The 15,817-nt window shown below is 43.3% G+C and overlaps 1 protein-coding gene across 2 annotated transcripts in view; it reads left to right on the forward strand.

Moving 5' to 3' along the window:
* Window positions 1–15,817, forward strand: part of KCTD20 (potassium channel tetramerization domain containing 20) — a 33,107-nt gene that overhangs the window by 1,757 nt on the left and 15,533 nt on the right. Inside the window, exon 1 of one of the 2 annotated variants that reach the window (XM_058819591.1) lies at window positions 9,949–11,123. The exons of the other annotated variant lie outside the window; for it this stretch is intronic. Within the exon in view, the coding sequence (XP_058675574.1) occupies window positions 11,113–11,123 (11 nt within the window). The 5' untranslated portion in view covers window positions 9,949–11,112. Of the gene's footprint in view, window positions 1–9,948; window positions 11,124–15,817 lie in introns of those variants that run through there. 2 annotated transcript variants of the gene reach the window in all.

Below are 15,817 nucleotides of genomic sequence, written 5' to 3' on the forward strand. Positions count from 1 at the left end.
AAGCTGTGGTTGCCCCATCCCTGGCAGTGTCCAAGGCCAGGCTGGACAGGGATGAACAGCCTGGGACAGTGGAAGGTGTCCCTCCCATGGCAGGAGCTGGAACAGGATGAGCTTTAGGGTCTCTTCCCACCCAAACCATCCTGGGATTCTGTAAACCTGGGAGATTGAGAACCTCTGTAGGGAAAGTGTTTTGAATTGTTTTGCTGCACCCAAATCATGTTGTAGCTGTAGACTTTGGCTTTAAGGCAGAAAGTTCACCTGTGGCCCCTGTGAGAGCCTTATCCCACCTGAGCCCAGCCCTTCCTGAGAGCCTTATCCCACCTGAGCCCAGCCCTTCCTGCTGGCCTTAGCAGCAGTCACAGACAGCTCATGGCAGGGAAGTTGTGTCTGGGATCAACAGGAGCCCTGAGCTTTCCCTGCTCAGGTGTGTCCTCGTTTATTTGCCCTGTGCAGGGGCTGCACTGCTCACAGTCACCTGGCTTGGAGGGTTGTAAATACCTCAGGGCTCAGTGCTTAGAAGTATTTTCAGTAATCTGAGCATCAAAACATTGAATTATTTGGGTCAGGAGCTGTGGGTTAGTGTGTAGGCAAAGCTGCTTGTGAGAGTTCGTATTCTCCAGACTGGATTTCCATGTGCCTTTATTGTTATTCTGTTTAGGGAAGCAGCCGCCTTCTGCTAAAATAAATAAATACTCTGTTTATAGCATAACTCTGTATTTCCATCACTAACAAATGCTCTTCTGCAGAGCAGCCTGTACAACAATTGCCTTTATTTTCCATAATAACATCCATGTTCTGATCTTAAGGCTGAAATGCAGCAGCTTATGTAAACCAAGGGAAGCCTGTGCAGAAGACTCTGTCTAGACTCACTGCACCTTGTCTTAAAGCAATTAAAGACAGGTTAAAGTAAGTTCTGCTGTCATGGAAATAGGCATGTGCTGATTTGTTTGTGTTTGTTTCAAAACAGATTAATTTGCAGCACATGAAATGCTTTTTGATATCTTTGGATGCTGTCTTGTGCTGCCAGAATCAAAGGGGATGAATTTTATGTTTGATTTGGGCTTGAAAAGAATGAACTTTCTGGTAGGAGTTGATGACATAATTTTATTTTGGGGGAGCTTTCTGTTTTGTAGTTCTCTATAAATGAGTGGAGTTCAGTGAGCTCAGTCAAGCTGCAGGGGCAGCTGGAAGAAGTTGGAGGTGAAAGAACCAAACTGGTTATTTCTGTCCTTCTTAACAGTGGTGAGAACCAAGCAGCAAAGTCATCTGAGCTGTTGGATGTAAAGTTCATGTACCTGCAGACAGAGAAAGTGAATATGGGTTCCTTTTGAGGTTGTTTATTTTCTGGAAAGGTTTTAAGGCAGTTCTGGAGTGGCAGATGGGAGTCATTCCAGAGCCTCATCACTGTTGTGCTAACAGAAATGTATCATCTAAGATCCATCTAGAGTTGTTGGATGTGTCCAGTATAAATCAATCCAAGTTACACTTTGTTTTCCTGTGCTCCAGAGCTGTCCTTACCTGAGCTCTGCACACCAGTCATCAATATTTGCATCCCCAAAGTATTTTTAACCATCAGGCTTGAGAAACTCTCTTACTTCAGCTGATTTGATCATAAATCTGATGTTACCTCAGTCTCTTTGAAGTACCTTCATGTTCTGGCATGCTCAGAATCCAAGAGGTTGCATAACCACTTGCTGGGAGTTTTCTGTTCAGGATATTGTAACATTTTGTGTCTGGTGACTCAGTCTGTCCTTACAGGTCATAAGAAGCAAGAATCATCATCTCATTTATCAGTTGGTACTTTCAGCCCTGAGTTTGGGCCATGCCAGGATGTGTTTGTCACTCGACCTCATCTTGAACTCATTCCATGTGCCCAGGACAGGCAGCCAAGTGTTCAGTTCTCTGTGTAGCAGTACATTCACAAGAATCAAAGTATAATATTGCTTTAAGTCTTGCTGTTCATTCTATTTAAACACCTGAAAACCTATAAGCAGAACATTTGGGTGTAGAGAAAAGTAAATAACATTCCATTTTTTTGCTATAAGGCTCCAGTGCTGTAGTTAACAACACCTTTGTCCCCCTTTGCCAAAAGCTGTCATCACCAAGGGACATTGGCCAGGCAGTGGGACTGGATTAATAATTGCATCACAGAGCTGCAGAGTCTGTTTGGAAAGTCACTGCACAGTGAAAGGCCAACTCAGCAGCCAAATGTGGGGGAAGGAGCCTTGCAGCACTCCTGAAATAGCACCTGTGAGCTCTCTCTTTGGTGCCTGTGCCTGCCAAAGCCACTGTCGAGAATTCTTCCTCCTCCTAGAAAGTCAAATCCTGCCTAATTAATGCACAGTGAGTCTTCTGAAAGCTTCAGCTTGGGATGGACTCTGCAACTTCTGTGTTCTGCTTGGGCATCCCAGAGGAGTGTGTGGATAATGAGCTCTTTCTTTACAAGAAAAGTGCTGAGTTGGTGCCTGCTGATAAAGGTCACTTGAGCTGTCTAAAAGATCTGAGTTTTAAATTAGTTTCTTAATAAAAAGTGAATTTAGCCAGAGGATCAGTGCATTACTGCTAATTTAACCCACATCCAGACAAGCAGCACAATAAATACCTTTTCTGGGGGGGGAATCTAAAAGAATGGGGAACCATCAGCATTTTTTGTTTATTTATTCATAAATAGCATAACTAGAGCCAAGTAAAGTTTAGAAATTACCAATTTGGTGTCATTAACATTTTTGTAGAAACAGTTTGATTACAATATCTGGTTTTTGGGGAGACCTGGCCAGGCTGCTGATGAAAGCCACTCTGATTTCAGGTTTCTCATCCCAATATCCCCTCCAATTCCAGCATGACAGTGGGGTAGCACTACTGGACCATCTTTGCCAAGGTTGGTACAGTTTTGGGTCTCTGGCTTTTGGATGGCTTTGCCATGTGAATTGTCCACTGTTCTGAGCCATGGCAGTGCAGAGAAGCTGGGATTTGTAATCCATGTAGTGGGGAGGGGATGTGTTTTGGGAGTGTTACAATAATTACAGGTGCTGAAGTAGCTGAAATCCTGGAACCTGCCTTCCTTCCCTCTGTTATTCCGTCACTTTTCACAACCACTTCTCCTCCTGTGTCTTGCTCCAGTTCGAATTTGCAGTCACAATATGTCCTCCAGCCTCTTCCCCGGCCCCTGTGGGCTTTGGATCCACTTTTTGGAGCACAAAAGAGCACTAAGGACTTTTGAAGGGCAGCTGGTCCATGAGCACAGGCCTGAAATGGAGAAGGAAAATCAATGTCTGTTAGTCTTGCAAGCAGCACTGAACATGGGCTGTAGCTGCTGAAGCTCAACATTCAGTAATTTCTTCTACAATTTATGATTGCTTTTTTCTTATTGCCCTCAGAACAACCTCAAATGTGTTGTGTGTGCAGCTGTTAAAAATTGTGTTAATCCATGGATTGCTCCTGGGAGCAGGAATGTTCAGCCATTGCTTTGGTTTTGCTTCTGAACACACAAATACAGATATACCCTTGTGAACCATAAAATGTAACAGTCATGTGTATCCCACTGTCAAAGTGACTGAGAATTACTCAGCTTTTTACTGCAAGATTAAAAAGCTGCCTGAGATTCAAAGGAAGTAGCCAAAAGAAGCAATAAAAAAGGTGATGGAAATGGACTAAAGATAGAGAAATGAGAGCACAGCTGTGTGTCAGGTCTGCCTCTGCAATGTGTGGACAAATAGTCTGGATTAGTCTGTTAGTCAGAACTGCTTTCAGTTGCAGCAGCATTTCCAAGAAGTGGGAAATGAAAGCATTTCCCAACCAGCTCCCATAAAACAGTGCCGTGTCCCTGACCTGTGTGGGGTGTCAGAGTTTAGTCCAGTGAATCAGGAAGTTTTCAGAAGGAGGCAGAGCTTGGCAGCCATAAAAACAGAACTGACCCTTGTGACAGCGGTGAGAATGGTAACAGTTAATGATTGCTGCTGCCACGTGGGTTGGATGCAAAGTTTTGGCTATGTAAAACAGATGAGGGAGATGTAAACAACAAAGCCATGTTTAATAAAAGAGGGGTTTCAATAAATGTAATTCCTGGACTAGAAGGCATTGCTGAGTCCTGGAGCCCACCCTGTGGCTCGCTGTGCTGGGACAGCAGCTGGGCACGTTTCCTGAAATGAAGCTGGGAGTCCACGTGATGCCCCTGGATGTCCTGTAAACTGCCAGGATTAAGCATCTGCCCCACTTTGAGCTGTATGCCGAGTTTAATAACCATTCACATTAATTTTTTTCTAATTGGTGCCTGTTTTATAACTGAATGACTGCAATTCTCAGGTTATTCTGGTAACTTGGATAAATTGGAGTGAAAGGTCCACAAAAGATGTGAGTGTGGAAAAGGCAGGAAGAGAGAAAGTGATTGCAGCAACAGCAGAGTTTCTGGATGGACTGGAGATGAGCACAGTGGATTTTCTGAGTCTCTCAGTTCATGTGCTCAGTATCATCTGCTAGTTCAACATGACTGGAACAAATAATGGAGAAAAATAGAGTAAGGAAGCTTTAACCTCCGTGAAAGTGAGCTCATTTCTTCTTCCTCTGGGCAAGTGGATTAAAAATCATGGTGTTACATAATCTCTACCCACAGAAAAGCTTCTGTCTGCCTGGAATGTTATCTGCTGTGGCAGTTGGTGCTTATGAATGAGTTCCCTAATCCATTGACAGAAATGATCCAGCAGCACTTGCTGACTTCCCTGTGGTCCAATGCTTGCTGAGGAGCCTTAGTCAGGTGTCAGGGGCTGATACAGCCTCAGGAGATGGATGTGTACAAAGCAAAGGCCTTTAAACTGATAGGGGTTTTGGAAAAAAAACTTTACTGCCTGTGCTGGGAAAGGAATCCAACTAAGGAATGGAAAAGAAATAGAGATTATTAAAATCTCAGGTTTTGATTGCAGTTAAAATTTGATTTCTTAAATCTATGGAGTTTCATATACATGAGCATAACCTGGCCTTTTTCTATAGGATCTAATTTCTCTTTTTCCTTTCAGACTGACCAAAATACAAATATGAAAAATCATAAGATTATTCAGTTGTGTGCAAATCACATGATTCAGGTATATTTGAGAAGTGGTTCAGCTTTATATTAAAGTGCCCAAAGACCACAAGATTTTGCCTATATCCAGGCTTTGCTGAGATGCATCCTAAGCATGTGTAAATGAGCTAATGTTGGAGTCTCTGGGGACAGGCAGGTTTTAGCTTTTATTCTGAGTGCTGGGATCTCTGCTCTCAGCTGTGCTGATCTCAGAGCTGTGCTGATTTCAGAGCTCCCTTGGAGTGCAGTCAAATCCATTGATTGGGATGCTGCACTAATGGAGAGAAATATTGATCACGAGCATTTCTTGGGCACGTGGGAGAGGAGCTTTCTCATTCCCAGCACTGTCTCCTGTTTCACATCCAGTAATGGGACTGCAGCATCTCTGCCCCTGCCCCAGCTCAGGGTGAGGCTGTAGCAAAGTCATTTGAGCTGTTGCATGTAAAGTGTATGTACCTACAGACAGAGAAAGTAAAGATGGGCTTTCCTTGGGGTTGTTTATTTTCTGGAAAGGTTTTGAGACAGTTCTTGGAGTGGCAGATGTGATGTATCAGCTGATTAGTAGGAAGGATATGATTCTGACTCCTCAGCCAATGAATAGGACAAAGGAGTTGTTGGTGATGATTAGGATGAGTATAGTGATTAGGAAGAATCGTAGCTAGGTGAAAAATTTTGTGCTATAGGGGTGTGGAGCTATATATCATGTTGCAAATTGTAGGATAGATCATGGTATGAACAGTGCAGTGGAGTTCTTGGAGTGGCAGATATGATGGTAATTCCAGAAACCCCATCACTTGTCAGAGCTCAGTGCATCCCTCTGGGTGTCCAGAGTTCCCCAGGACCCCGTCAGGGGGCTCAGAGACCCTGGCACACAGCCCAGAGCACCTGGGGGTTTGATTGTGACCCCTGGAGCAAGTTGCCAGCTTTGTATGAGGACCTGAAAGTCACCGAACTTTAAACAGTATAATAATAAAATGATCACAGGGTGAAAATGTAGATTTTAGGATTTTTGGTATGGGGGTTATGGGGACAAGATGGAGGAACCTGGGCATGTCCAGCCTTTCTTCTTCTTCTTCTTCTTCTTGTTCTCCATTTTCTGCAGTGATGTTGGCACTTTGGGATTGGTTTAGGGTAGAAGTGCACTGTCTAACATAGGTGATAGGTATTGGGAATTAAGTGTAAATATGTTATATGGAGTTTGGGGTATAAAAGGACAACACAGAGTGCCTGTGGCTGCCCTGCTGAGCAGATCTCGGCTGGGCAGAAAGAAAATTTTATAGATAAGAATTAACAAACAACTTCAAGACCGAAAACTGAAGAGCTCTGACTCGTTCTTCGGGCGCACAGGCTGAAACAGAGACATCCTGCACATCTGGGAGCAGCAATTAACAACCAGAAACCTGAGAATCACTGGGAGTGATCACTGTCTCAAAACCTTTCCAGAAAATAAGCAGCCCCAAGAAAATCCCATATTCACTTTCTCTGTCTGTAGGTACAAGCACTTTACATCCAGCAGCTCAGATGACTTTGCTACAGCCTCACCCTGAGCCGGGGCAGAGATGCTGCAGCCCCATTACTGATGTGAAACAGGAGACAATGGTGGGAATGAGATGTGCTGGGTGGGAAGGGCACTGTGACAGCTCTGTCACTGCTCCTGCTGCTCTGGGACTGGAAGTCCCCTCACAAGGTGGCTTCAGAAAGACCAGAATGAGTTTATTTGATACAAGCAGCTGTGTTGATGTGCAGTTTTGCTGTCTCTAAACAGCTGGGTTAGAGGAGGTCAGCTGGGCTTGCTCTGCACAAGATACTGAAGTGAAACCAGTCTAATGATTTCTGTTACCTTGTGCTGGCTGAGCAAAAGGGGAAACTGGGTTTGTTTATTGATAATTATAAAGCTGTGGAGAGCTTTGTGCATTAGCACTGTGCTACATTTAAATAGTATCCTGTCTGTCAAATGTCCCTATTACAAAATGTTCTTTGCCAAGATCATGGGCCTCTCTTTTTTAAAGTTGCTTTTGAAAAGCAATTGTTTTCAGAAAATTGGTAAATATGCCATGGCTGTGGGACCTCTGTGTGTCTTGACTTTGTGCTGTTAAGTCATTCCAAGAGCATTTTAAAGGTGTTATGAACAGCTATGGGAAATGCCACTTCACCACTTGGAGACTAGAATGATTGCATTTCTGAGAGATGAAATAATTCTTAGTGCAGAAAATAGTGTGTTCTCCAGCCTCTCACCCTGTGTGCTGCAGTGCTATCTTTAATTAGAAGGCTGTCGCAGCTGAAGTAAAAATACCAACTCAAAACAAAACCTCGTGCGAACCAGACTGAGAGCCATGAGCCTTAAAGCTTTACTTCTGAACAGCTGGAGCCCTGACAGGAGCATTCCAGCCCCTCGTGCTGCCCAGGCCGTGTCTGGCACACGGGGCAGGAGGAAATGTTCCCCTCTGCTCATGGGAGAGGTGCTCCAGGTTCAGCATAAGAGGAGATTGATGTCCTGTGTCTTCAGCCAGACTGACAAAAGCCACCTCGTTTCATGCAGGCCATGTTAGAGCTGTAAAATGTCACAGTGTGGTCAGGACTGAGCTGAAACCCTCAGGTTGGAGGGAGCTGCTCTTGGGACATTTACAGACCCTTTAATTAGCAGGCTATGCAGGAAAACCTATCTTCTTGTTAAGGATTTATTAAAATCACACATAAGCTCTGCTGCTGAAAGATGCTCATTAATTCGAGATTCTCTTGGATTATTCAGAAGAGTGAATATCCCTCACAAGGACAGGCTTTGAAGATCATTTCCTTGAAATAAGTAACTTTTAAAAATTCCTGGAATTTCTTTTGCATGTTATCTTTGAGATAGACACAAAACCAGCTACAGTTTTGGCTAGAATATTGTTAGAATATTTGCTAGAATATTACCTTGCTTGTCAAGGTAAAAACAAGCCAGAGAGGCCTCTTCTAGAATATTCAATTTTAGAACTTTCCCCTTTCAAGGGTGACCTTATCCAGTACCCAAATGGACACCTTCCATCAGGAACACCTCATTATGTGTGTTGAAATAGGCATCTTCTCTGCTTTTTCAATTTTGTATATTTTTTGTGGTATTTCCCTTTTTTTATTCCCTCAAAATATGGCTCCAGTTCCTGACTAATTTGGCTGTAATGCTGCACTAACCAAATATTTTTGTGGAAGAATTATTAGTCATAGAAGAAAGAATGTAATGAAATATTCTTAGAAAGTGTTATAACTATGCTTGACATGTAAAATATTTATTCAGGCATGTAAACAAAGCAAGAGGTGTCTTGCCAATGTCCCCTTGTAAACCATGGCCGGTTTGAAATCATGAACTGTTTTTCAGTTCTTGAAAATAAAGTATCAGGTTCTCTGCTGACATGAATTGGCACAGTGCTAATGGTTGGCCTCACCTAGATGAAATTGTAGCCCCTGCTCTTGCCTTCCTCAAAATAAAATCAGGAGGTGTTTTCCAAAGGGCTGTAATTGTGCTAAATAAAACCCCTGTGTTTATTTTGGTTTCGGATTACTCAGTGTTACTTGCAGTTACTAATGCAGCTGCCCCGTGAAAGGAGCCTTATGTTTGTTTTGCTTTTTCTTATTGTTGTATCTTAATGAGCATTAAAACCATGTGTTTGATTCAGAGAACTCTGTTCTTCCTGAGAACAACACTGATAATGTTCCCTTTGTGCTTCAGAGGAGCATCTCTGCCCTTCCAGAGGAGAACCCAGCTGTGCTTTATCTGAACAAGCTTCCAGCACCTGTGTGGTGAGACAGGGCAGTGCCCCATGGGGATGGCAGATAATGCCCCTGGCAGGGACCTGTGCCAGCCTGAACCAGCCCAGACTCGGGGCAGGATTCCAGTGCTGGGGGACACCTGAATTTGCCAATCCTGCTTCTGCCCTTCCCACTGGACCTGCAGTCTGAACCTCCTTCTCAATATTTCCTTGCAAATTTAATTCGCATTGCATCCCTGCGTTTGTTTCTTGGGTTTGCTTTGAGTTTTTTCACTGTTATTATTTTGAAAGCTCCTCTGACTGCATCCAACTTTTTAAAATGTGCCACATATTGTTAATTTTTTAGCTGCTGGTGTGTAATTGGTGAGAAATGAATGGCAGCAGATGAGCTGGGAATGAGTGAGCTGTTACTTGTTGGGATCCCTTCCAGAGGAGGAAGGTGGAGTTCTGAGCTGCTCGCAGCCTTTCTAAAATAAGAGTCCAAACAAGTTGGTGCTTTTTGTCATGGGTGAAATGTTAGATAAGTTTTTGTAGCAAGCAAAAATGTAAATGATGAGAGGAATTTTGGTTTAGGGTATTGTCTCTGCTGAATTTTTAATTTTTACATAAATTAATTAAAATTTGTATCGTTCAAAACACACTGATAATACACCATTGCTCATCTCGAGAGATCCACAGTGGACAAGTGTGTCTTTAAAACAAATAGGGTCATTATAAAAGCTAATTTATAAATTTTACATACACAGATTATGTAAATTTTATATAAAATAAATAAATCTATTCTTTCTCCTGATGATAGCCACCAGTCTCACCTGGTGTGGGACAACACCTCTTGGTGATTAGAGATTCTTGCTGTTTACATTCCCCCAGCCTATTGCACCTGTGTCTGGACAGATGAGAGAATTGGGCATTAAAGAAATAAAATCTTGCCCCCAAACCAAAACCTATAACAAGTTTTTATACAAAAGTTAGTAAATTAGTGACTTGGATTTTTTTTTTCTATATTGTATTGCTTGGTTTGTTTTTAATTAAGAGCTCTCTAAAGGCATCTTTTATTCAGACTTGCCAGGACACATGTGCTTTATCACTGGCATGAGTCAGGAGGAAAATATTTCCTGCCTGTTTAGACTCTCTTTGCATTAAAAATTATATATTATTGATGATCTGTGATATATTTAACTCTGTTGTTTTGTGAAATGGTGTTTGGAGCAGTCTCTGAGCTGTATCTTAGGGGAAAGCAGTAGGAGATAGAATCGATGGATTTAATATTTGAGCTGGCAGAGGGGAAACATTTCCAGGTGACATAAACAATGTATTGCCTTGGCCATGGCACAGGAGCACTGAGGGAAGGTGCTGGTTCTTATTGAGGCTCTTCAGCAATGCACTGGTGTGTCAAAATAACTCATTTTATCAATTTTAATAACTCATTTTATCCTCAGTTTCTGTAATTTGTTTGGGCCCAAGTCCTGGGGCTCCTGACCTTGGCAATCCATATGTACATAACCAAAAATTCTGGTGGTTAATTCCTCTCTGCCTGTCTAAGGGATGTGTGGCAGGAGGGTGTTTTACCAAATGGTATCAAGGGTTTAATAAGGGTTTAATTTGAGATTCTCTTGGATTCTTCAGCAGAAAGGTGAATATTCCTCACAAGGACACGCTTTGAAGACCATTTCCTTGAAATAAGTTAACTTTTAAAAATTCCTGGAATTTCTTTTGCTCGTTATCTTTGAGATAGACACAAAACCAGCTGGCTAGAATATTTCTGGGCTCTCTCTTGATATTTCTGGGCTCTCTCTTGTCAAGGTGAAAACGAGCCAGAGAGGCCTGTTCTGGAATACACCTTAATTTTAGAACTTTCCCCTTTCAAGAGTGACCTTATCCAGTTCCCAACTGGACACCTTCCATCAGCACAAGCTCCTCATTATGTGTGTTGAAATAGGCCTCTTCTCTGCTTTTTCAATTTTGTGTATTTTTTGTGGTATTTCCCTTTTTTACCCCCTCAAAATATGGCCTTTTCTACCCCACAACTGAGCCTTTTCTACCACACAATTCCTGCAAAAACTGAATGAAGAATTCGGAGAAACATTCACGAGGCTTTTACTGCAAAGAGGAGCCTTTAAGCTGTTACCACACGGATTGCGTTCAAACTTTCCACGAATCAGCTGGAGGGCCTTTTAACCTGAAATAAGTACATGAATCAGCTTTGGGGGAGTGCCCAGCGCTGCTCGAGGAGTTTAAACTGCGGAGCTTTGCTGTGCCCGGTGCTTCCCTCTGCTCCAGGAGGATTTCGGGCTCTGCAGGGAGCGCCCAGCACGGATGAGCCGGCAGTAAGTGAGGGGTGCTGGGCACAGGGTTTGCTCCAGACTTACACCGGGAAATGGGGGTGATCAGAACTTCTGGTGGATCAGACTCTGTGTTAGAACTCCCTCAGAAATACTCCTGTCCTCATGCAGCTTGTAGTTTTTAATTGAAAAACTGGACTTCTTATAGTACAAATGAGAGGGCAGATTCTCTGTTAATGCTCCCTCAGAAATACTCTTGTCCTTATGCAGTTTGTAGTTTATAATTGAAAAACTGGACTTTTCATAATACAAATGAGAAGACAGATTCTCTGTTAACAGATTCTCTGTTAGAAACCCCTCAGAAATACTCCTATCCTTATGCAGTTTGCTGTAGTTTGTAATTGAAAAATTGGACTTCTCATAATATAAATAAGAGGGCAGATTCTCTGTTAGAACTCCCTCAGAAATACTCTTGTCCTTATGCAGTTTGTAGTTTATAATTGAAAACCTGGACTTCTCACAGTACAAATGAGGGGACAGGTTCTCTGTTAGTACTGCCTCAGAAATACTCCTGTCCTTATACTGTTTGTAGTTTATAAATGAAAAGCTGGATTTTCATAATACAAATGAGAGGACAGATTCTGTGTTAGTACTGCCTCAGAAATACTCTTGTCCTTGTGCTGTTTGCTGCAGTTTATCATTTAAAAACTGGACTTTTCATAATATAAATGAGAAGACATTCTCTGTTAACACAGATTCTCTGTTAGAACTCCCTCAGAAATACTCTTGTCCTTATGCAGTTGGTAGTTTATAATTGAAAAACTGGACTTTTCATAATACAAATGAGAAGACAGATTCTCTGTTAACAGATTCTCTATTAGAAACCCCTCAGAAATACTCCTATCCTTATGCAGTTTGTAGTTTATAATTGAAAAACTGGACTCCTCATAATATAAATGAGAGGACAGATTCTCTGTTAGAACTCCCTCAGAAATACTCTTGTCCTTATGCAGTTTGTAGTTTATAATTGAAAAACTGAACTTCTCATAATATAAATGAGAGGGCAGATTCTCTGTTAGTACTCCCTCAGAAATACTCCTGTCCTCATGCTGTTTGCTGCAGTTTATAATTGAAAAATTGGACTTCTCATAATACAAATACAGGAATTGAAATAATGCGAATCTGGAACCAAGTTGGATTTAACTGCCTAAGAAAAGCTGAGAAATAAAAGGTTTTTTAAATCCAAAGGGATAAGGCAGCTTTTTTATGCTTTGCTGAAGTGTGTGGGATTTTCTGAAATCTTTGTAAATACTTTTGCAGCAAATGTAAAAGAACAGAGAGTACAACCAAACTCTGTTGTCTGCAGCACCTACTCCTTTTGCAGGCTCTCACCTAAGTATTTGTAGCTTAATTTAACACAGGTTAAGAGAAGGTGTAACTCACAGGTGTCACCTGCCTTAAAACTTCATTTAGCTCAGTATTGTTTATTTTAGCAGGGAATGTTTTTTTCCTGTCTCTAGGTAAAAATATCCTGCTTATATTTGCAACAGCTCATCTTTTGCCACAGGTTTTTTTCCCTTTTCCCTGATCATATCTACACAATCCAACCTTCTGCCAAGGAAGGAGGTGTGTATTCTATATGGGCATGGCCAGCTTTATTAAAAGTGCTGAATTTAATCAGATAGCACTGGCAAAGCTGCCATTGCCATAGAGGTAAGAAGCTTTTTATGAGGATCAAATATAAATTTTCAGGTGACTGTCTTTATTTATTCCAGAATTGTGAGGAAATACTCTTTACAGTTCACTTGGGTCTGCTCTCTAATTTTAATACCTTGGGCCTCAGAGGTAAATAAAAAATAAAAATAAATAAAAAATAAAAAAGCAGTAAGTTGTTGCTGTGGTGAGGAACATTGCTGGATGCATTTCATCTCTTCTGTTGGTGAGGCTGCCACAGTGTGACCTTCCTATTTTGGGAAAGTCAGTAAAAGGTTACATCCAGTTAATAAATATCCATTATTTTTCTGCAGGTTTCAGTCTTGTTGTGTAGATTGGCAAAAGAAAAGCTGCTGTGAGTGTGGGGCACTGGTGAGGGGTCAGTTCAGTGCATAAACTGAGCACTGGTGGGGACAGAGGGACCTGGTGACCCCCAGACCTTAAATCAAAGTGTGCAAACACAGTGTTAAACCCTTAAACTCATATTGCCAACTGTAGTTTTGAATTACATTTGTAGAAACAGTGGATTTTTGTTGAGCCTCAATTAAATGAGTAAGTCAGTAAACTTTGCTAACAGTGTGGCACTATGCACAGAATAGGAGAAACAATCAAGCATTTCATCAGCCTCCTTGCTGTCTCCTGCCAACATTTTCAGGCTGCCCTGCATTGCATCAGGCCTGCTGGACATTATTTTCCATCTATCATTTGAAGCCAGATGGAAAATGAATCCTCTGTATATTGATAGAGTTATTTCATAACAAGGGAAAAGCTTTTTGTCATGTGCCTGTGCTGGTTCAACCTACAAATCAGCTTTTATTGTCTGCTTGTGTTTGTGTTGGGAGAATGAAATGGGGATCAGTAGGAGGTGTGTGAAGAGCATGTGGAGGCTGCAGGTGGATGGTTTTCTCTCTGGTGCAGACCCTGTTGTTTTCCAGTGCTCCAGGTGCATCTACAGGTGCCAGGGAGTGGCAACCCCAGCCCTGCCAAGTCTCACCTTGCCCTGAGCATCTCCCTTGGTTCAGGTGCACAGGACAGTGCTTGGGGCTCAGCCAGGCTGGCAGAGCTGGGGATGTCCAACCTGAGCAGGAGAAGGCTCCAGGGAGAGCTCAGAGCCCCTTCCAGAGCCTAAAGGGACTAAGAGAGCTGGAGAGGGGCTTGGAACAAGAGCCTGGAGGGACAGGACCATGTGCTCCAGGTGTATCTACAGGTGCCAGGGAGTAGAAACCCCAGCCCTGCCAAGTGTCACCTTGCCCTGAGCATCTCCCTTGGTTCAGGTGCACAGGGCAGTGCTTGTGGCTCAGCCTGGTTGGGAGAGACCTGAGCAGCCAGGCTGGGAGAGCTGGGGATGTCCAACCTGGCTGGGAGAAGGCTCCAGGGAGACCTCAAAGCCTCTTCCAGTGCCTAAAGGGACTAAGAGGGGCTTGGGACAAGAGCCTGGAGGGACAGGACCATGTTGTTCTCCAGTGCTCCAGGTGTATCTGCAGCTGCCAGGGAGTGGCAACTTCAGCCCTGCCAAGTCTCACCTTGCCCTGAGCATCTCCCTTGGTTCTGGTGCATGTGCAGTGCTTGGGGCTCAGCGTGGCAGTGCTGCTTTCCCTGGCTGGCACAGCTGGGGATGCCCAGCCTGCATGGGAGAAGGCTCCAGGGAGAGCTCAGAGTCCCTTCCAGTGCCTAAAGCAACTAAGAGAGCTGGGGAAGTGCTTGGGACAAGGTCCTGGAGGGACAGGACACAGGGAATGGTTTCCCACTGCCAGAGGGCAGGGATGGATGGGATATTGGCAAGGAATCGTTCCCTGGGAGGGTGGGCAGGCCCTGGCACAGGGTGCCCAGAGCAGCTGGGGCTGCTCCATCCCTGGAAGTGTCCAAGGCTTGGATCACCCTGGCACAATGGAAGGTGTCCCTGCCATGCCGGGGATGGCACTGGGGGGGCTTTAATATCCTTCTTAGTTACAGAATGAGCCATCAGGTCAGGTGTAATTTTTTAATAGAGGAGAACATTTCACTTTTTGCCTTTCTCTCTACTGGATGAGTTCTGTCACTCTGCACAGCCCTCTGCAATGCCTCTCTGCCACTGGGAAGTTTTTATTGCAGGTGATCTGAGCTGACAGGCAGAATCATTTGGTTTTTCTCTTTCTCTGGGAAAGTCTTCATGTGATGATCAGAAGCAAATAGTTATTATGAAATTTAGAAGTTGGATTGCTGCCTACTTGGCAATATTAGAATTTTTCAGCAGTTTGATGGCTGCTTTTTTATTTAACCAATGTTACCCAGCCCAGGGGAGATCCATTATCTCTGTGCTGCATTCCCTGCTGTGGTTTATACCTTACAGTGATTCCCCTAATCCTTATGTACAGGAAACATTCTCCTTATGTCTCTTAAACCCATGAGATTGCCCTTTTCCTCTCCAAAGTAGAAAGCCAATTGTTGCTAATTTGTTTCTCTGCTTTTATGTTTAGAGAAACTTTTAGAATATTCTAAGGAGACCTTTTAAGAATTTATGCTGGTTTTATCTGATATAAAGTTAGTTTTCTTCCTAGTAGCTTATGGCGGTTTGGAATTTAGCTGGAAAAAAGAGGTTGATAACACAGGGGTGTTTTATTTATTGCTGAGCAGGGCTCACACAGAACCAAGACCCCCAGTGGGCTGGGGGGTGCTCAGGAGCTGGGGACACAGCCAGGCCAGCAGACCCAGGGATGGATATTCCTCTCCTTATGGAAGTGGAATAAGAAGCACACAGAGCTGGGGGAGGAAGGAACAGGGGGGATGTTAGGAGTGATGCTGTTTTTCTTCCCTGGTAATGGAGCCCTGCTCTCCTGGGCATGGCTGAACACCTCCCTGCCCATGGAAAGTGGGGAATGAATTCCTTTTTTGCTTTACTTGCATGCACAGCTTTTATAGAGTCATAGAATGCCAGATTGGCTTGGGATAGAAGGAACTTTAAAATTCATCATATTCCACCCCCTGCCATGGCAGGGACACCTCCCACTGTCCCAGGTTGCTCCAAGCCCCATCCAGCCTGGCCTTGG

The sequence above is a fragment of the Ammospiza caudacuta genome, chromosome 24, assembly GCF_027887145.1.
Source record: "Ammospiza caudacuta isolate bAmmCau1 chromosome 24, bAmmCau1.pri, whole genome shotgun sequence".
Classification (NCBI taxonomy): domain Eukaryota; kingdom Metazoa; phylum Chordata; class Aves; order Passeriformes; family Passerellidae; genus Ammospiza; species Ammospiza caudacuta.